Source organism: Mus caroli, chromosome 17 (assembly GCF_900094665.2).
Source record: "Mus caroli chromosome 17, CAROLI_EIJ_v1.1, whole genome shotgun sequence".
In the NCBI taxonomy this organism is placed as follows: Eukaryota; Metazoa; Chordata; class Mammalia; order Rodentia; family Muridae; genus Mus; species Mus caroli.
Window position 1 is genome coordinate 52,787,448 of NC_034586.1, and position 20,856 is coordinate 52,808,303.

Below are 20,856 nucleotides of genomic sequence, written 5' to 3' on the forward strand. Positions count from 1 at the left end.
CACTTTGTAGACCAGGCTGGCCTCGAACTCAGAAATCCGCCTGCCTCTGCCTCCCGAGTGCTGGGATTAAAGGCGTGCGCCACCACGCCCGGCTTCTAATATTCTTTTGTCCTGGCTATCCTAGAACTCATTCTGTAGACCAGGCTGNCNTCAAACTCAGAAGTCTGCCTGCCTCTGCCTCCCAAGTGCTGAGATTAAAGGTGTGTGCCACCACTGCCCGGCTTATTCTATTCTATTCTATTCTATTCCATTCCATTCCATTCCATTCTATTCTGGTGCTGGGCATGATCACGGGGGGTCTCATGTAAAGCTACACCTGCACCCAGGCCTTTTAAATTTTTCATTTTGAAACAGTTTTGACATGGCTGTGCACCTGTCATCCCAAGAGTAGGGAGGTAGAGGCAAAAGGGGTTATCCTTGACTTCAAAGCAAGTTCTAGGTCAGCCTGGGCTACACAGCAAGAGGAAAGATGAGGAGGAAGTGGTGAAGAAGGCTGTTTGTCTCTGCATTCTGTCCCAACTGTGGAGCACTCAGGACCCCAAGGGCTTCATCCTGTCTGTGGCCTAGTGTTTTCTTCTACCCTGGACCACCCTCATGACTCTGGTCAGACTGATTGACCCCTGAGCCTCCCGCTTTGTCTCCTGCCGGCTAGGGCTGGAGGGGACCCTGAGGGGAAAGTCATGGCTGCACGGCACTGAGTTCCACTCTGGTGGGGCCCCAAGTAGCCTACAGATCCTTGACCATTCCCAAGAAACTCACTATTTGCCATCCCGTGTCCAGCCAGCCCGGGCGATGTACTCCACTTTGGGGAAAAGGGAGCTGAACGGCTGTACCAGTTCCTTCTCGCAGCTTGACACGATCTAGAGAAACAGGGCCACGTCACACACATCACCACAGCCTCACTGATCTCCAACCAACTGATGGTTCGATGCACAGCACAGTGTCTAACAGGTTGGGAATGCCAGTTTCAGGAGCACTAACGCCCTCTTCTGGCCCTCATGAGCACTGCATGTACATGGTGCATGCATAAGTGGACAAGCATACACTAAAATAAATAGCCAGGTGTGGTGTCTCATGCCTTTAATCTCAGCACTGAGGAGGCAGAGGCAGGTCCATCTCTGTGAGTTTGAGGCCAGCCTGGTCTACATAGTGAGTTCTAAGACTCAAAGAAAGACCTTGTCTCAAAATAAATAAATAAATCAAAATAAATGAATCTAGGAAGGAAGGAAGGAAGGAAGGAAGGAAGGAAGGAAGGAAGGAAGGAAAGAAGGAAGGAAGGAAGGAAGGAGGCAGGCAGGCAGACAGGAAAGCAGGCAGGTAGGCAGGCAGCTTTCTGAAGTATAATAGGTAAGGTGGAAGTCACACTGGATTGGGGATCCTAATCTAACAAGTCATATCATACAAGAGAGAGATGCAATCAGACAGACAGACACATATTCATTCATTCATTCATTCATTCATATTCTCTCTCTCTCTCTCTCCCTCTCTCTCCCTCCCTCACTCCCTCCTCTCTCTCTCCCTCCCTCTCTCTCTCTCTCTCTCTCTCTCTCTCTCCCTCCCTCACTCCCTCCCTCCCTCCTTCCTTCTCTCTCTCCACTAGAACCTCAGGACAGGTGGTCACCTGAGTTGTTGGGACAGACCCTGTTCAGCCCTCGGAGGGGGACAGGCCTACCAACACCCATCTGTATGACTGCAGACAGCATCTCTGTGGCTCTCTGCTGTAGTGACAGCTCCTTGCGGGGGGAGGGGGGGACGGGGGACGACGACAATGACACCCCAATAGCACATGGCACTCCCTCACACACACACAAACACACACACACACACGGTTTTAGAAGCACCTGTTTCTGCCCTGAGTCACCCTTGGAGAGTCAAGGGGTCTAGGGCAAGCTGAGCAAGCAGATGACAGGGGAGAAAGGCAGGCAGGGTCATAGTGGCAACCCTGGCAAGGTCACCTGCCCACAACTGTTCAGCTGCTATAGCCCACCCCCGGCTCAGGAGCCTGTGTGTGGAGGAGGCTTGGGTGTAGCTCAGGATAGGGCAGTGACTGAGCTCTTACTGCACTTGCAGGCCCAAGTTCAGTTCCCAGCACCCACAGGGTAGCCCACGTCTGCCTGTAACTCTAGCCCAATGGCTCCGACGCCCTCTCCTGGCCTCTATAGGCACTGCACTCATAGATACATTTTTAAAAAAGGAAAAAAAAAGGCCTTGAACTCCCCTGCTGCCCCACCCCCCAAAAAAACCACTTGGTAGTGATCCCCACATCACTGGTAATGCTGGAATGTTCTGAAGATTATACAAAGGTCTTGGTGAGTGAGGGCCTAATATGCATAAAGGAAGAAGTGCAAATAATAACAGTATGGAGTCCACGTTATCAGAGGTTTTGCAAAAGTTTGCTAGGGAGTCAGTGAGAGGATCCTGGCACCAAGCTCGATGACCTGAGTCCCCAGGTCTCGTCTGACTGTGAGAACCCACAAGGTGTAGGGAGAAAGCTAACCCCCACAGTCTGTCCTCTGACCTTCACACGCGGTATATTAACCTAATAACTAAATCCCTGGGGGGCCACTCCTGCAGCTGCACAAAATGCCTGCCTGGTGTCCCCAAAAGCAAGCACCACACAGCCTCGGGCCCAGGAGCTGCCTTGGTGACTTTCAGTGTCATACATCCTTGGTGACCTGAGGGGTTTGGACTTCAGAATGCTGTCAACAGCTCTCACCGGGCTTGGGGAAGGTGCGTCAGAGTAGCGGATGGGCCTACAGAGGCAGGTAGATGCGCTCACCAGAGACCTCCTTTCGGGGCCACGCTGCCCTTGCTGCTTGGCACATACTCTGAGTTGCAAGGCTTTACTTACTCAGTGCCTCTAAGTGGGCAACGCAAAGGAGGACAGAGAAGGATCCAGAACACTGCCCTGCCCAACAGGAGGAGACCTGGAGACTGGCTTATGTCAGCCCAGTGTTCTGGGCTTATGGCCACCACAGGAGACAGATGAGGCCAGTTAGTTGCACCACACACATGTCCCAGAGAGTAGGCTAGCTGCGCCCGGCCCCCGTCATTCCTTGTGCGAGCTCTCCCATACACTGGGCTCTTACTTTGCCCTGACGGTCCGTCTGGAGCTCAGCCAGCTTCAAGGCAATCTTGGGGTTCTTGCTGCCTGTGGAGGGGAGGGGAGAAGGCCAGGTGATTGCCAGGCTGTCGCTTACGGAGGCTGCCCTGGCCAGGGACTTTGTAACGGCACCTGTGTGGGGAAGTGGCACGGCTCCTCTTGGGCAGGGATAATCTGACCCAGGGCCTGGACCACATTCCTAACAGGGGATATAAGGTGTGTTACTTTGTCACCTGGGGGCGCAGGCCAGGTCATGAGAAGAGCTGGAACAGGAACAAAATGCAACATATAAGGAAAACGGCCCTGTCCCTGCCTCTGTGCAGCTAAGGAGGTGGGGACAGGAACAGGACACATCAGCACACTCAGCCAGACCAGGCCCTTGGGAGGCAGTGGCCACAGACTGGGACAGTCCACACTTCTAAGAGGTGGGGTGTGGCTATAAATAAATCCTGGGAGTTATCTGGAAGACAGCTCAGGGCCCAGCACAGGGTACCACGGGACATCCAACTCTTACCTTCCACATTTGTTAAGCATGGGCTAAATGTGGATCATTCCCACAGATGTCCTGTAGACAGCCTAGGTCCTACAGAGGGTCTTGGGAGGCTCACTGTGTGTCCGCCATGGCAGTCTGGCATTTTTATTTGTTTTTTAGATAGGGTCTCATGTAGCCCAGGCTGGCCTGGAACTTTCTACAACGCTGAGACTGACCTTCAACCCCTGATCTTCTGGACTCGTGTGGCAGTGACAGGAGTGCCCCTTACCACACTGAGTCTGTGGTGCTGTGGATGGAGGCTGCGGCTCTGCACACCAAGCCTTAGTCCAAGGTCAGTGACTCCCATAGGTTATCTATCAGGCAGGAGGCCTGAGGTTGAACCAGGCTGGCAGGGGCTACTGCTGCCTCAAGGCTTCTAACAAAGAAACAGGGCTCAGCCAGGAGAGCCAGTCCCTTTCAATTCCACCACTTGTTTTTTGTTTTGACAGGTGTTCAGTACGCAGCCTAGGCTGGCCTGAACTCATAAGCCTCCTCCCTCAGCCTCCTGAGTGCTGAGATGACAGGTGGCGCCACTGCACAGAAGAATCTCCCATTAACCCAACCTGCTCGTCTGTGGCTGTCCTGGTGTGGAGATGTGCAGAGATGTGTCATTTGGAGGAGCATGCCACTGCCACCCTTTCTGGACCTACCTAGCTGATCTGTGGCCTCTGAGTTCTGGGACCATGAGACTCAATACAGCCAGGTGGAGGGGACCCCAGAAGTCAGAACTGCACTAGCTGCAATGTAGAGACCTCCTAGCAGCAGGTGGTCTTGCCACGGGCACCCACCTGTCCTGGGGTAGCGGTAGGAGTCCGTCTTTCTCTCCTCCAGGGCGGGGGAGGGCACATGAATGACCTCTACCTCAGACTCGTCCACTTCCTCATATAGGATGCGCAGCGTCTTGAGGCCTTCGGAGCCTGGCGGGGCACAAGGTAAAGAGTCGAGATGCTTGTCCACAACAAACGGGGGCTCTGAGCCTCAGAGGGGCGAGAGAGGGCACAAAGCAGCTCAGAGGACACCTGCTGGAGGTGTGAAGAGTCAGGCTGGTCCCTGAAACCATCTGCTCAAGCTCTAGCCTGAGGTCCTGCCCCTGTGTGCTTCCTGAGGGATCAACAGGCACAGTGAGGTCAGGGGAGACCCTGGGCCAAGATGACAGGAGTACTCATAGGACCAGGACACAACAAGGGACAGTAGAGGACACGGTGAGCGCGCCAGAGCCTTAGGAAAAGCCACACCTGTCCCACTCACTGCACCTCAGAACCAGAGGCCAGTGTGGGGCCATGCATGTCTGCTATCTATACCAGTCAGTCAGAGAGATCTTATTTTGATAACCTGAACACACACTCACATGTTCTGGAAGTACAGACCCCACAGTGAGGGGTGCGGGCATGGTACAGCCCCGTGAGGGGCTGGTCACACGTGGACCCTGGCCTGGAATGCCTCAGTGTGGCTCAGAGGTGGGCTCCCAGTCTAGAATTCCCCAGTAAAGGGCCGGGGCCGTGGTCAGGGGTGAAGCCTTGCCTAGAACCCCCAGTGAGTGGCTGAGGATGTGGTCAGGGGTGGAGTCTCCGCGTAGGATCTCCCGATGAGTACCTGGGAGGGAGCATGGTCATGGGTGGAGCCCCTGCCTTAGGCTCTTCCAGTGAGGGGATAAGGATGTGGCTCTGCCCTCCTCCCCCTGTCCTGAGCAGACCCTGACATGGGTATTTAACGGGTCCCTAAGTGTTGGGCCTGGGAGCACATGGACTAATTCAGGGGAGGTGTTGCGTCCTTAGATTGGAATACAGCACTGAGAAGTGGACTTGCTACCTTCCCAAGAGGCCGTGGGGCACCACCAGCACCCAGTGAAGCGGTCAAACTCCTCCTGAATGACAAATGTGGCCACGCCTGCTGACTTGGGATTGTCCAGGACACCGGCTGAACCTGGAAAAGGGCACACTGTGAGTGACACATGGCCTCTGGGAGTCAGGAACTTATGATGCCATACATCAGCCATCTTCAAAACATGATGACACGACCAGGCAGCCTGCCACCCCTAACCCTGTTCATGCCCAGACCTCACCCTGGTGACAGAAGGTGAGCCGCCGTTCCTCCCCAGTCTCGATGTTTGCCACCCACAGATCACTGCTGTTGATGAAGGAAAAGAAGGCAGGGTCTGCGGGGCAGATTTTGGGGTCCATGCGTGGCCCAGAACACTGGGTCTTGATCTCCAGTGGCTTCATCGGGGACACCTGAGGGCAGGGACGGGAGGGACAGTTAGGGCGCTGGCCTTACATCCCCAGCCCAGGACATAGGTCGTGCCTCACCATAAAGCCATTCTTGCCACCATCCCTGCAGTGGAACAGGCTATTGCTGGCCTGGAAGAGGAAGAGGCCGCTCTCACTGTGGAAGTCATAAGAGGTGATTCCGAAGACGCCCAGGCGCTTGCGCTCCCGCAGTAGCTCCTCCTCTCGGGAGTAGACACCATGGTGGGGTGTGGCCTGGGGACACAGGGGACACAACCTCACTCAGATTCCCCATTGTGACACAGAACACCTTACGATATCCAGGAACTTGTGATGTCCCCACATCCCTATCCTGAGGACCTGTGGGGACATTCCAAACCCCTTTCACACCCTTCTAAATCCACAGCTGTATAGAACATGCCCAAGGTTCTGCCAATCACCTGCCCTGGATGCCCACTGCAGGTGGAGTGGGGGGATCCCGGTGGGCAAGCGATTTGGTCAGAGTCACAAGGACATGGAATGAGTCTGTTTGTTTGAAACGGGCTCTTGGGTGGCCCAGGCTAAGCTGGAATTCACTACTTAGCAGAGGATAATTCTGAACTCCCAATCATCCTGCCTCCACCTCAAGTGCTGAGCTGGCAGGCATGCACAACCCTGCCTGGTAAGATGGGATGGGACCTAGGGCCTCCTGGGTGCCAACTGAGTCCTCCATGCAGTAATCCTCAGGACTGGGCTTGGGTCCAGCTCAGAGCTGCGGTGTGGAGGAGGCAGATGTGAAAGCCTGGGGTCCTGTCCCAGCATTGAGCTGTGTTCAAGGTTCCTCAGGAGCCAAGAGGGGCAACCAAACTGGGAGTGAGTAGGCAAGATAGGAGGGACTCCGGTAGGCCACTGTGATGATGTTGTTTTTCCCTCTGAGAGATCCCAGGGCCTTGGCACATGCTGGGCGAGGCTTGCCACCGAGCTGCAGCCTTGTGCAATGTTTACAGCCACAGACCACAGCCACTCCAGAGTGTCCCCTTCACTCGGCACCTCTTGGCAGTCATGTTAATCATTTGCCAGGTCTATGAGTCACCCTCCATTGGAAGGTGTAGGCAGGGGAAAGAAGTGGGCCTGATAAGTGCCCCGGTCAGAGCTCTGTTCCCAGAAGCCAGGTGTGGCGCCACTGGCTCACCTGGAAGTGGTCCAGCATCTGCTTCCAGGACAGCAGCAGCAGGGCCTCCTTCCGCACCTTCTTGGGGATCTCGGAGTAGAGGAGGGAGTTCTCACGGCTGCCGTAAGGCATTCCTGGAGGGGAGTCAGAGAACGCTCAAGAGTTTGGGGGCCCTACCTGAGAGGGTGTCAGGCCATGGCTCCCTCTCTCGAGTCAGAGTCCATGTGTCCATCACTGTGTGCATACAGAAGGCATCAGGCATCTCCTCTCCCTTGCTCTCTTTCGCTCTCTCTCTACCTTGAATCTACAGGGATCCACCTGCATCGTTCTCCCAAATGCAGGCAGTCAGGATCTCCTGCTGATTTAGCTGGCTGGCCAGTGAGCCCCAGGTGTCTTCCTAGCTCCCCTTCCCTGACATAGACACCTGCCAGGTGACAGGTGCATTGAGCACGTCTGGCCTTGACACGGGTGCTGGGATACATTTGTACAGCCTGCACTCTACCCAGCCCTGCTGTTTGGTCATGCCTGTGGTAGGCTCTCCCACCCCAAGACTCAGGCCACAGTGGCTGCAGCAGCCTCTGGGAATCAGCCCTCCTGCAGTCAGGGGTGGCTCTAGAAGATTCCTCTGGGAGGAGTGTGTGCTCATGCATGCATGCGAGCATGTCACACCGTCGGGCATAGCAGGTGCTCTTAGAGATTGTTTCCTTACACTGCAGCCCTGGGTTAGGGAGAGCTCCAACTCCACCCTCCTCAAGCCCCATGCCTGAGGTTCCTGTGGGCATCACCTCTGAGGACAAATGGATTTGAGCCCTGACCGAAGGACATGGATAGTCGCTGAGGGAATGTGGGCAGTTGCCTGGAGACAGGACACATGCACCTCTACCTAGCTGGACTATATCTCTGCTGGAGAGCTCTCAAGCTCGTAGCTGACTCCTCAGCACCTTTGAAGCTGGGTGCATGGCTGTGAGCCTGCAAGCCAGCCTCCTTACTCGGTGCCCATCAGCTGCACAGAACATGTGCACCCCCCTGGGTCACTACTTTTTTTCCTTTTGCTTTTTTGGACAGAGTGTCCTATAAGCTGGTCTCTGACTTGCTAGGTAAACAAGGGTAACCCTGAATTTTTCTTGTTCTTCAAGCCTCCGCTTCCCAGCTGGAGGTGACAAGTGTGTCCTCCACAGGTGGGGAAGCTGAGGTCACAGCGTGTGGCAACTCCATGGCTTGTAGCAGGTAAATGGTCAGGTAACAAGTGTGTCTTCCACAGGTAGGGAAGCAGAGGTCATGGCGTGTGGCATCGTTAACAGTTACATGGTCAGCAAAGAGTGACCAGCTTCAACGTGCCTCAGTTACCCCTCTGGTAAAGAGTGCTGGGAACCAGGGCTGTCATCCCGAGTACAGAGCTGTGTGGGAGTATATATGCCAGGTGCCATAGCACTTGGCAGCCCCAGAACACAGTGCCTCTTACAGGAACTTGCAGAATGCATGACCTCTGCCTTACTCCATATCTGCAGCTGCCAGGACTGTCTGGTTTTATTTTGGTTTTCTGTGACAGGGTCACGGTGTGTCCTGGAACTTGCTACGTAGCCTAGGCTGTCCTGGAACTCGATATGTACACCAGGCTGGCCTTGAACTTTTTATGTAGCTGAGGATGGCCTGTAACTCACAGGTAAACTTGGCTGGTCTTGAACTCACAGAAATCTGCCTGCCTCTCCTGAGAGCTGGGACTAAAGCATGTGATATTGGGCGGCACACTTTTAAGAGTGTGACACAATGAGAGGACCCAGTGGGTAGAGGCACCTACCATCAAGACTGATAACGTGCATTTGAGCCCTGGGACCCACATGATATAAGGAGAATAACAAACTCCTATAAGCTGTCCTCTGACCTTCACACATATGACATAGCATATGTGCCCCCACACACATGCCAAAGCATATGTAGCTCTACATACATGCCCACACATGTGCCATAGCACATGAACCTCCACACACAACAATTAAGAAATGTAGAAAGTGCCGGGCGTGGTGGCGCACGCCTTTAATCCCAGCACTCAGGAGGCAGAGGCAGGCGGATTTCTGAGTTCGAGGCCAGCCTGGTCTACAAAGTGAGTGCCAGGACAGCCAGGGCTACACAGAGAAACCCTGTCTCAAAAAACAAAACAAAACAAAAAAATGTAGAAAGTGAGACATTCAGAGGTATGAATTGTCCCTTGGTCCTACACTGGGCTAGTGGGGATCAGTGGCCTGTGCTCTGGAACACTACTGTCCTGTTCTGAACAGGAAGTCCAACAAAGTAAGCCTGTGCCAAGGACATCAAAGCCACCTCCCCTCCACAGCTGACTAACAAGCAATTCCACCAATGGCTCAAGCCAGTGCCTTCCTGGATGGCCCTTCAGTGCTGGCAGCACACCCACAATGCCTAGCACTGAAGGCAAAGGTGGGGGTGGAGCTGAACGCGAATAGCCCTTACTCTGCCTCTGCTGCCTGACCTACCAAAAGGCTCTGTCCTCACACACACTGCACACTCTGACTGGTCACCCTGCCCAGACCCCAGCATGGTAGGTGCCCTGGGTCCACACCCACACTCAGTCACCTTGGATTGTGGCCTAAGACAGGAGTCAAGAGTCCGGGCCTCTCCAGGCCCCAAAGCCTCCCTATCCTGACAGAAGGTGCTACAGGCCACAGAATGGGCTAACAGGAAGGGCCGGCAAGTCCCTTGGAGATCCAGCCCATCCTTCACAGAGGACTTTGGGAGAGGCAGGGTCAGGTCATACTCTAAGAGCAATAGGAGATCCTCAACCAGGGATTCAGCCACCTAAGCCTCAGTGACAGTGACAGCAGCAAGACATGTGATGAAGCCTCAGAGGGTCCAGGAGGTGATCTGAGACCAGACCGGCCTGCCTAGCGAGATGATGGGGTTGGTGGGAAAGAACTGGCCATTGCCACAAAGTTCTGGGCTCCCTGCACGTGTTCAGGATCTGTCTTCACTACATATTCCTCTGTGGCCCTACACCCCCTTAAAGACTCCCAACACCCTGCACTGACCCCTAAGGAGAGAGCATCCCTGCCCAGATGCAAACGGCCACATGTGAATGACCAGCAGGCCGAGCCAATCAGATCTCTTCTCCCAGGAATCTGGAGTCAGAGGATCAGTTTCCCTGCTGGTGGGAAGGCAGGAGACCCAAGGTGCCAGCACTGACTCTGCCAGAGGTGGGTCCGGAACCAGAGGGATGGGTCGCAGGCGCATCACCTTGAGGATAGTGGCTTTGTGTCCTGGTTCCTTAAACTATCCCCGGGTCATACCAGATGGGTTCGTGACTGAGAGCCCAGAGGGTTCTGTCCTTTCCCATGAAACTGGGAGGCTGAGAGGTCCCCAGAGAGAATCAGTTGTGTCCTGAGGCCTGAATTCAAAAGTCACTGTATTTGTTGAGACAGAGCTCTGCAGCTCTGGATGTAGTAAGGCTTTCAAGCAGGGCAGAAGATCTGAAGCCATTAGTATCCTCAGTAGACCGAGGCGAAGGGAGATCTCAGACAGAGAAGTAAGCTGTATTCAGGAAGGCAGAGATGGGAGAGATGTGGCAATAGCAGATGCTGCACACTTTACAAGCTGGAAGAGGCAGGAAGGTCCTGCCTGAAGCCCAAGGAAGAAAGAACACAGCCTGCTCGCCAGCTTCCCTACATCAGCAGGTGTAGGCTGCGGTGAATTCACCAAAGGCAAAGACAGAACACAAAACAAGTGGGCAGGGCCGCCACTGAGAGGTAGGGACCCGGGACCTCAGTGGGGGGGAAGGCCTGCCTATTGTCTGACCTGAGGCCTTCCTGTCCTCCTGGCCCAGCTATGGTGAAGAGACTCAGAAGTGAGTGGTCCTGCTTTCCTCTATGGGAGCATGACCATGCCCCATGGCTGCTCGGGCTCACAGCTGTCACAAAGTTGCTCAGCAGACTGTTCTCAACCACTCTGCATTTGCAGTTTGGTGCTTTGCAAAAGCCCATGTGACTTCCTCCTGGGACAGCTCTGAAGAAGAAGTACGGGGACAGTGGGAGGAGGACAGCCACTCAGTGTCCATCGTGGTTCCTGTCATCCATGTATAGCCGCCAGTGGGCAGTTGACAATGTCCATTTATTCACGTATTCAAATGCTCACTGCCTGGACACGCACAGACATGGTCTCGGAGACTGATGCCACTTGACCAATAGCAACAAAACTGGCTTGGAGGATGACCAGAATCATGTGCTAAAGAGTGTTTCTCAACTGTAGGTGACAGCAACCTCCAGGAACCCTAGCTACCCACAAGAGACCCAGCCGAGTCCATAGTGCAAGGGACGGTACCTCTAGACAGCAGCCAGGATCACACTCTCGGCAAACAAGCCTAACTGATTTCCAGAGGGTTCTTTCTTCTAGCTCTCGTAGCCCTTTAGGCCTAGCAGGGCAGTGTCTGGACACTGAGCACACTTCCTATCTACGTGCTGGGGCCAGGTGCGGGCCTGTCTGCAGAAGCTATGGACGCCTGAACGGAGACTCATACCCAAGGGTCTGGTGGCCCAGTGGGAACACTGTCAATAGCTGCACAGAGACCAGGCACATCCAGGTCCTGCAGCGGGATGACAAGCCATGTCCTGCTGCTGGCCCCTGGCAAGGCTACACAGACAGGGTGCCGGTCTTTGAGCCTCAGGAGCTGTCATAACACATCACCACACAGAGCTCCTACTAGAACAGCATGTGCCCCTCCCACAGGAAAACTGTATCCTTTCCTGCTTCCCCAGGAAGCCCTGCCCAGCCAGGACCAGGTGCCTGGGAAGTAGCCCAGCTGGGAACAGTTTCTAGACTCAGAGACACCTGGCCAGCCCTGAATTGTCACCTGTGTGGCTGACCTTGGAGGAGGTGGACTAACATTGGCTGCCCCCCAGGCTGGTTGCTTCTGAGACCTTTTGGTACCCCGGGCCCACCAGAGAAGGGGTAGGGGCAGCTTACCGAGGTAATAGAGACGGTGAGAGTGGGGGCCAGACTCGTCAGGCTTCTGCACAAACTGGAAGTCGTGGGGGGCCTTGCTGACGATGAGGCCCGAGGACTTGCGACTGCCGTGGATAATGCTACGCAGCCCATCCCACGAGTGCTTCTGCACACAGAAGCGTGCTGCCGTGTCATCCATGTCCCCTGCAGCCACCTGCTCAACTGGGGAGACCCCGCTGCACATCCTCTGGGGCTCCTGTGACGGCGGTGAGAAGCTGTGAAGGGAGACAATGGTGCAGCATGTGAGAGGGCGTCTTCCTGACAATCTATCCTCACCGTGGATGCTTCCAGATCAGTCATCCTGGGCAGCAACACTGTCACCCCAAAGTCTCTCTCAAGTTATTGCAACTTGTTTACACTATTCTCCTGAGAGTCAAGGCTCTGCTGAGTTAAGCCAGATCCCACCTGCATCCACGCCACTCATTCATCTGAAACCCTTCCAGATCTTCCATCCTTTGGTTGGGTGTGGCAAAGGGTGGAGCCATCACCTAGAACGCCCCAGTGAGGGGCTGAGGCAAGGCTCAGAGGCAGATGCTAGACTAATAACTCAGGGCTGTAAGAAGTATACAATAGGGCTGGCGAGATGGCTCAGTGGTTAAGAGCACCGACTGCTTTTCCGAAGGTCCCGAGTTCAAATCCCAGCAACCACATGGTGGCTCACAACCATCCGTAACGAAATCTGATGCCCTCTTCTGGAGTATCTGGAGACAGCTACAGTGTACTTACTTACAAAAAAAAAAAAAGTATACAACAAAAATCCACTGTGTATTATGGCTGTTTGACCCCTCCTGTACAGACACTTAAGACCTCCCTCTTCATAACTGTGCCCTAGAGAAACCAGCCCTTACTCAGACCCTCAGACAGGCCAGACTCCTTTTGCACTTGTCCCAGGGTACATGTCATCCTTTCTGGGCTGGGCTTTGTCATCTTAGGTTGACTAACTTCTAAACCAATCTCAGGTAAGTATTAAATAGGACCTTAGGAAGCCTTCTGGCCATCCGTTCTGAGATGGCGCAATCGTCTCCCTACCCGCCTGGCAGTCCCTGTCCATCAAGCACTTTCACCATGGTTACTGTCCCATCCCTCCACTTCTGTCTCACTCCTCAGATGTGCAACCCAGTACCCCCATCAGCATCACTAACAATAGACAAACTCTTGAGGCTTCCAGATGAAAAGCTAGTCATGTCACTGCACTCGGGAGACACGGGAGACCTTCACACAGACATCATCCAGGTGAGTGTGTCCTACAGGCCACCTTCCTGCCCCTCCTGTCCATGGCTGGGAACAGCCTCAGCCAGAAGCCTTTCCCTCTCGCTGCCACTGGGCTCAGCTCCATCTGAGCAGAGCTAGACCAACCAGGCAAATATTTGCTTTAAAGAAATCTAAACACTGTTAGCCAGTGACCCAGTTCTGGTAGTGCCACAGTGGCTGGGGGCTGATCCTGCTACAGGCTCCGGGAGTCCCTGCAACTGTGCCTCCCTGGCCTCAGCAGTGGCAGGAAGTGAGAACTGAAGGTGGTACCACACAAGCAGCAGGACCATGGGGGTGGGGGGTGGGGCGCCCCAGGCACAGTCAGTCAGACTTCACAGCTGTCTTCAAATTCCTCAACAGAAGACCACAATAGCTGGGCTGGCTACACCTCTAACCTCAGCAGAGGAAAACAGATCTCTGAGTCCCACGATAGCCTGGGCTGCACAGTGAGACCCTAATTCAAGCGCACAAAAAGACCCATGGCATGGTGGTATGGCACATGTCTGTGACCCCAGTGCCCAGGAGGCCAAAGGAGGGCAAAGGCAACTTCTACCCCCAAGTCTTAGGGTGCCACTGTCTCAGAACCAGACCAGGAAAAGTATGCAGGAGACAATAGCATTTGTGACCTGACTTCCACCTCAGGACCACTTAAAAGCAGAAAGAGAGACATGACTCCACAAAATGACCTGCAGGGTTTCTTCGGGCCATGCAAACCCACATGTGCACTCAGACAAGAGTGAGGCCCCAGGCTGCTTTAAAAATTGCAGGAAAGAAGCAAAGATGTCTGGGTGGGTAGGGGAGCAGGGCGGGGGGAGGGTATCGGGATAGCATTTGAAATGTAAATGAAGAAAATATCTGATTAAAGAAGAAGAAGAAGCCGGGCGTGGTGGCACACGCCTTTAATCCCAGCACTCGGGAGGCAGAGGCAGGCGGATTTCTGAGTTCGAGGCCAGCCTGGACTACAAAGTGAGTTCCAGGACAGCCAGGGCTACACAGAGAAACCCTGTCTCGAAAATCGAAAAAAACAAAAAACAAAAAAAAAAAAAGAAGAAGAAGAAGCAGAAGCAGAAGAAGCAGCAGCAGCAGCAGCAAAAATATCAGCCTGTGAGAACCAGGCTTGTCAACATCACTTTGCTCTGACTTATAGGAACCTGTTGTACAGGTGGGGAAACCGAGGCTGAGGGCAGAGACAGGAGACAGGAGCTCCCGTTTCCAACCTCTTCTGCCATACTGTAATCAGCCACAGCATGGGATGCCCCTGAAAGGTGAGTATAGCAGAAACCTTGGGCAGGGTGGAAAGGAGCCACCCAGCAGCAAGCTAAACTCAACTGGCTCAGTCTTCTCCCTCTCCCACAGGGCACCGCCATGGCAGGGAAACACAAGGAACCATGCCCCCCTTCCCCTCCCACAGGGCACTGCCATATCAGTTGCTCATAAGAATTCAGATCAGAAACCACATATGTCCCCAGGGCCCCTGACTCAAACACCCCAGAGGGGACCAGGATTCCCAGAGCTACAACTCATCCTCTGGGTAGTCAGAAGCCAAGGACAGTGACAGGAAGGAGCTGCCAGCAGCAAGTCAGAAATCTGTGCTAAGGGAATGCCATTGACTGACTCAAGTACCTCCCAGTTCAAGCCTTGCTCACAGTAAGAAACAAATTGTGATCCCTTTCAGGTGTTAGAATCCCATTAGGCCTGCACAGAAAAGGGCCTAGGAGGGCCTCTTGCCTAAAGTCACTGCAGAGGCTGCAAAGATCTGCTACAGGGGACTAGAAATAAAATGAGACATCGGGAGCTTTTGGATATGTTCTAGAACCTTTTGGTGTGAGCTCCAGCAGGGCCTGAGACTATTGCCAGACTGAGCCACTTGCCTCTCTGCTATCCTGATGCAAAATGGGGACCCAGAAAGGGCCTGGAGACTAAACAGGTGACAGCAAGGCGACCTGCACCGACCTGTCCAGCAGTTCTCAAGAGTTTACACAGCTAGGGACAAAGTTGGTGGCAAGCCACTTAACCAGCCACCTACGTCTCCTTGCTTCCTTTCTACCCATTAGCATGTCACCTTTGCAACCTGAAAAGCCACCAGGGAATAAGATTGAAAACTCTTGGGGCTGTGATCAAAGCTGCTGAACTTCTGATGCCTTGTTCCCCAGGGGTAGGAAGCCAACAACCCCTACATTCCCTCCCGACTTTCTGCCTTAGACCCCAGAGGGAGCCCATGCAAGGAGAAAAGGCAGGGATACAGAAGACACTGGGACTTCAGGTGAAAAGACACAACAACATGGAAGGGGTGACTTGCAGATGGCCCATGGTACAAGGTGAGAAAAGGAAGGCCAGAGACATAGGACCTGTGTCCTACCTAAGCTGTCCCAGCTGACACCCAGCACTTTGGGAATCAAGACTAGGCCTCACAAAGGACATCATAAGACTCAGAGACCATGGTGCAGGGACCACAGATGACCACTGTGCCCAGACCTTGAATCTCGGAAGCACCAGCCCTAGACACCCCTTCCCTCCCTCCTGCTACATCATTAGAAAGTGGGGCTAGGAGCAGCCCCTGGGCGGAGGACACTTGGGCCTCTGCAATCCTTGTTGGGCCACACAGAGCATGGGCCGGGTCTCTGCTGCACACACTTGATGTGTGTTGTGATCTGGGGCCACTTCTGAGGTCATATTCATGGTGGAGACTAGAAAATGAACGCAGAAAGGCTAGATGGCTTGTTCCCTGTCACCCAGGAAACAAAGCACACTTTTAGGATTCCACAGTTAAACACTCCATGAGCCAGGATTCTCACACATGATGTCTGGGGACACCTGTGATCGGCAGGAGTTACAATGAGAGCTACTGTTAGCAAGAAGGAGAAGGGAGGAGACAAGAAAGAGACAGAGGAGAAGGAAGACAGGAAAAATGGAGAAAAGGAGAATGAGGAGATGGAAGAGGATGGAAGAGGAGATAGAGGGATGGAGGAGAAGATGGAGGAGGAGATGGAGGGGGAGATGGAAGAGGAGATGGAGGAGGAAATGGAGAAGGAGATGGAGGAGGAGATGGGTAGGAGATGAAGGAAGAGATGGAGGAGATAGAAGAGGAAAAGTGAAGGAGGAAGAGATGGAGGAAGAGTGGAGTCTGGAGACACTGTGCAGCATCCTGACATGATAGGATTCACAACCCAGAATTTCCTGGTCCAGGGTCCATCCCTGCTGCCTCCTCAAGAATCAGCAGGGGAGAAGAAGAGCAGATGCAGGGGGTTTCTCCACCTGTATTCCACATTGGCCTCCCTCACTTTCTCCTCCATCCTCCTCATCCAGACACAACTTGACCTTTTTAACACTGACCCACTGACTGGCTCTGGGCACCAGTGTGGGTCTGCCATGCCAGCAGTTCGCCTCTGCCTCCAGATGGGCACTGGGGATCAGGGACACCCTGTGCTAAGAGTCTCACTGGGTCCCAAGCAACAGCAACCTGTATCTTTTGTGGGGTGGGTTTCTGGGATTTAGAGGTCCCAGAGCACTCTCCTGTCTCCAGGGTACCTCAGTACCCAAGGCCCCCACCACCTACACTTTAGACCTTCACCCCAAACCAAACCCAAACACCTTTTCCTGTTTGTCTCAACATCTTCTGTGTATGGGGCTGTTGCTCCCGCTCCCCTAAGACAAGACTCCCCACTTCCAGCCCAGGGCACGGTGGAAACAGAATGTAAGCCTCAATCCTTGTCTCCTATCAGCTGCTGACTCTGAGTAACAGCTGCCTAAGAAAAGCTAGGAAAAGTTACTTGGACAACACTATGGTCTCAAGGCAGGTGACTCTGTTAAATGGGGAGCCCAGGAAATGTCTAGGGACATGTATGGCTGTCCTGACCAGAGCTTGGCCACTGGGACAGTGTTCAGGTACCTTGCAGGGCCCAGGATGCCTCATAGAGAACAACCCATCCCAGTGCCCGCAAGGGATGACAGCTCCTTTCCAGGCAGCATTCTGTCAGTGTCTAAAGGCACAAGCCATTATGCCGTCCTGGTTACCCAGTCGCCTTCTCAGAAGAGTCTGACGGATGTTTGATGCCACCTGAACACAAAGTGGAAGAGTGGCCAGTGTTCTCTGTCCAGTGCTGAAAAGCAGGACTTCCCATGTCAGGGAGAAGGGTCCAACCCCAGCTTAGTCATATCTGTGCTGTGTGACTCCCAAAGCTATAAACCCAGACTACAATATCTATGCCTGGGGCTAAGTGAGGATTCGGAAGTGCACACGCAGATTATCATAATGACAGCTGTCAGATGAATGAGCCATTTTAAAATCACACCCAATGGTCTTTCTGAGGCAAAAACTACCATAAAGACTTAGGCCCACATACTGGGTACTGTATCAGATGAGCTAGGGAGGTTGGCTAAGCCTCCCTCAAACCCAGCTTACTAGCCACTCTTCCTTTGTCCCCCTGGAGAGGGCAAAGTACTGCAGCAGGGACCAAGACCAGGGGTCTCTGGCCCCAAAGCCACTGTCAAACTCTGCATTCCACAGCAAGCCCCAGCCCACCACAGAGCCTGCCTTGCTGCCCAACCCCAGCACAACTCACCTTCTAAAGGGTCCAAGGAGCTTCCATGGCAGCTGCAGGCGAGGGGCACGGACCTTAGAAGAACAAATGTGGCGTTGTTAAGGTGGGCAGATGGGAAGGGCTGGCAAGAATGGAGGGGTTGGTGAAAATGGGGTCTGGCAAGGATGGAGGGGTTGGCGGAAGATGAGGGGCTGGCAAGGATGGAGTGGTTGGTGGGGACTGGGGAACCAGTGAGGATGAAGGGGCTGGTGAAGATGGAGGGGCCGGTGATGTGTGTGGCTTCTTCTCACTCACTTTCCATGCGGGCGGGAGTCTCCGCCTGTGCCTAACCCTATCTACCTGGTTCGACTCTAACTGAGCCTCCCAGCCCCTCGGGGCTGCCAACATGCCCTGAGTTGTACTTGGAAGAGACGTGTCCCTCAGTGTGCGGTCTCCCTGGGACCCAGCAGGGAACTGGCGACTGTGGTCCACACCTCCTGGGCACCAGTCCCAACTCTTCGAAAGCAGGTTGGTGATTGCCCTGGGGGCTCCCGAGGGAGCCTGGGTAACAGGCAGCAAAAAGGCCGCTGGGGTCAAAGGCTGGGCAAAAGCGTGGATGGGGAGGGGATGGATGGGCCTAAGGCCGAGACCCTAAGGGTGGGGCTCAAGATGCAGGGAATGAATGCCGGGAGCTGAGGTTAGGGACTGAGGGGGTTCAAGCTAATCCGGGGAGGAAAGGGATGAGACAGAGGATATGATTTTAGTCTGGGAGGCTATCAAGCTTGGCATGCGACAATGTGGAAACTGAGGCAAAGGATAAGGGCTGAGTGAAGGATCAGGCTTGGGGAGTGACCAGTCTTGGAAGAGTCAGGCTGGTAGGGTCATTTGGAGAGGTTCATGCTGCGGGTTTCAAGCTTTGGGGTATGAAGCTTTAGGATTTCAGGTTTGAGAGGAGGGTCAACCTGGACTATCAGGCCTTGAGGGAACAAGTTGGACGGATCAAGTTTTGGGGATCAGGCTTGAGGGATCAAGCTGGGAGGGGAATCAGGCTTGCGGGGATCCGGCTTTAGAAGATCAAGATGGAAGAGGATGAGGCTTGAGGGGATCGGGTTGGGAAGGATGAGGCCGGGAGGGAGGGTTTGGCAGAGACGAGGCTGGCAGAGGCTGGCGGAGGCTGCGCGGACGCCGGGCTGAGCCGCGCTCTGCGATGAAGCTGGCGGCTGCGTCTCCGCAGCGGTGCGGCAGCAGCTCTTGGGCGCGGCCCGGAACCGGCGAAGCGCGGCGACCAGAGCGGCGGGGACGACGAGGACAGGGCGCGCGGCGCCGAGGCGGACGGACGGCGCCGGCCGGGGCGGGAGGCGGCGAGCCGGGGCCGGACGCTGCTCACCCGAGCGCGGCGCGGAGGACAAGCTGGGCAGGGCGTCCCCGGGGCCGGCGGCGCCTCACACGCGACGCTCCATGCCCAAGACGAGGGCCCGGAAGTGGCGGGCGCGGGGGGACAGCGAAGGCGGCGGACACCGGGGGGACCCGCCAGCTGCGCCTCCTTTGACCCGGAAGTTGAGCTGCAGAAGCAGAGGCTTTTGATTGGGTAACGTCAGGGCAGAACCAACGTCCATGAAACTCTAGGGGACAGTGCTCAGGAGCGTCTTAGGGCTGAAGGCAAGGCGGGTGGCCCCGAGCTGTCTGGGAGAGGACTGTGGGATGGACACCCCTGCTCCAGTTCTGCTGGCCTGCTCGACCCTGCAGTGACCTATTAAAAATAATCTAAGAAAGCTGAGATATTGGTGGAATAGTGGTTAGGAAAGCTGCCTTCCAAAAGGCGGCCTCGGGTTCTAGTCCCCGATTGCTTACGCTGATCATCCCAGCGCTCGGAAACTCTCCACTTAATCAGGCTAGCTTTGAATTCTAAGATCTGCCTGCTCTGTCTAGATCTCGCCCACACCATGTTTTACTTTTTTTTTTTTGTTTTTGTTTTTCGAGACAAGGTTTCTCTGTATAGCCCAGGCTGTCCTGGAACTCACTCTGTAGACCAGGCTGGCCTCGAACTCAGAAATCCGCCTGCCTCTGCCACCTGCCTCTGCATTAAAGGTGTGTGCCACCATGCCCGGCTCCTGTTTTATTTCTTATCCGTGCATGTTTGAGTGTGTCTGAGCCACGCGAGTGTGACAGAAGAGGACAATGGGTTTCTTTCCTTTTTTTTTTTTAAGATTTATTTATTATTATATCTAAGTACACTGTAGCTGTCTTCAGATGGGAGGGCGTCATTACGGATGGTTGTGAGCCACCATGTGGTTGCTGGGATTTGATCTCAGGACCTTCAGAAGATCAGTCAGTGCTCTTAACCACTGAGCCATATCTCCAGACCCACAATGGGTTTCTTGCAGCTGGAGTTAAGGCCACATGAGTGCTAGGAACTGGACTCCCCTCCTTGCAGAGCCACCTCTCTCAAGCCTCTAAAGAGCTTTTGTAAATAAAGACACACTCCCCAAAAGTTATCCTAACAGGGTTCCTGCAGAAGGGCAGCCATTGTTTGGTGAGTGACATTTAGTAAGCATCCTCCATTGTTGTTGAAGTGTCCCCACTTAGCTTCCTAGCTAGTTAACTTTTTGACCGGAAATCCTGAGAGCTACATTTTGAACATGATGTTGCAATCCTGTTCCCTTTCCAGGAACCCTCCCTGGAGACACCATTTGTTACACAATTACAGGACGTGGCTGAGGGCCTGGCGGCTCTCCTGGTCTTCCCCAGTTCCAGCCACCCTCTCCTCTCTCCTGACCCTTTTCTTTTCACACCCATTTTGGGGAAGGGTCTCATGGAGCTAAAGTTTATCTTGAACTCCTGCCTTCACCTCCCCAGGGCTGGAGTGACTGTGCACCACCATGCCTGGTTAAGGAGAAGCTGGGGATTGGGACTGAGCCTAAGCCCCAGCATCAGCTTGAACTTGAAGACGAACTTATGTGATGGGGGAGGGGGGAGGAGGTCCTCTGGGGTCAAGGGTCAGCTCCAGCACTCAGGTGGAGAATCAGAAGTTGACCTTTGACATGAGCATGTACTACTAAAGACAGAAG

The 20,856-nt window shown here is 54.2% G+C and overlaps 1 protein-coding gene across 4 annotated transcripts in view; it reads right to left on the minus strand.

Annotated features, from left to right (window-relative positions):
* The window catches only part of Dpp9 (dipeptidyl peptidase 9), a 33,239-nt gene extending 13,912 nt beyond the window's left edge, over positions 1 to 19,327 (minus strand). For 3 of the 4 annotated variants that reach the window (XM_021149324.2, XM_029471040.1, XM_021149327.2), the window contains exons 1-10: positions 18,104 to 19,041; positions 17,831 to 17,883; positions 11,979 to 12,232; positions 7,032 to 7,144; positions 5,942 to 6,115; positions 5,698 to 5,866; positions 5,445 to 5,558; positions 4,424 to 4,552; positions 3,090 to 3,151; positions 760 to 860 (exon numbers count right to left, since the gene is read on the minus strand). In XM_021149324.2, the coding sequence (XP_021004983.1) occupies positions 760 to 860; positions 3,090 to 3,151; positions 4,424 to 4,552; positions 5,445 to 5,558; positions 5,698 to 5,866; positions 5,942 to 6,115; positions 7,032 to 7,144; positions 11,979 to 12,232; positions 17,831 to 17,883; positions 18,104 to 18,196 (1,262 nt within the window). In that variant the 5' untranslated portion in view covers positions 18,197 to 19,041. Of the gene's footprint in view, positions 1 to 759; positions 861 to 3,089; positions 3,152 to 4,423; positions 4,553 to 5,444; positions 5,559 to 5,697; positions 5,867 to 5,941; positions 6,116 to 7,031; positions 7,145 to 11,978; positions 12,233 to 17,830; positions 17,884 to 18,103; positions 19,042 to 19,175 lie in introns of those variants that run through there. The other variant, XM_021149326.2, reaches the window with a different exon arrangement.
* Between the last annotated feature and the right edge of the window lie 1,529 nt (positions 19,328 to 20,856).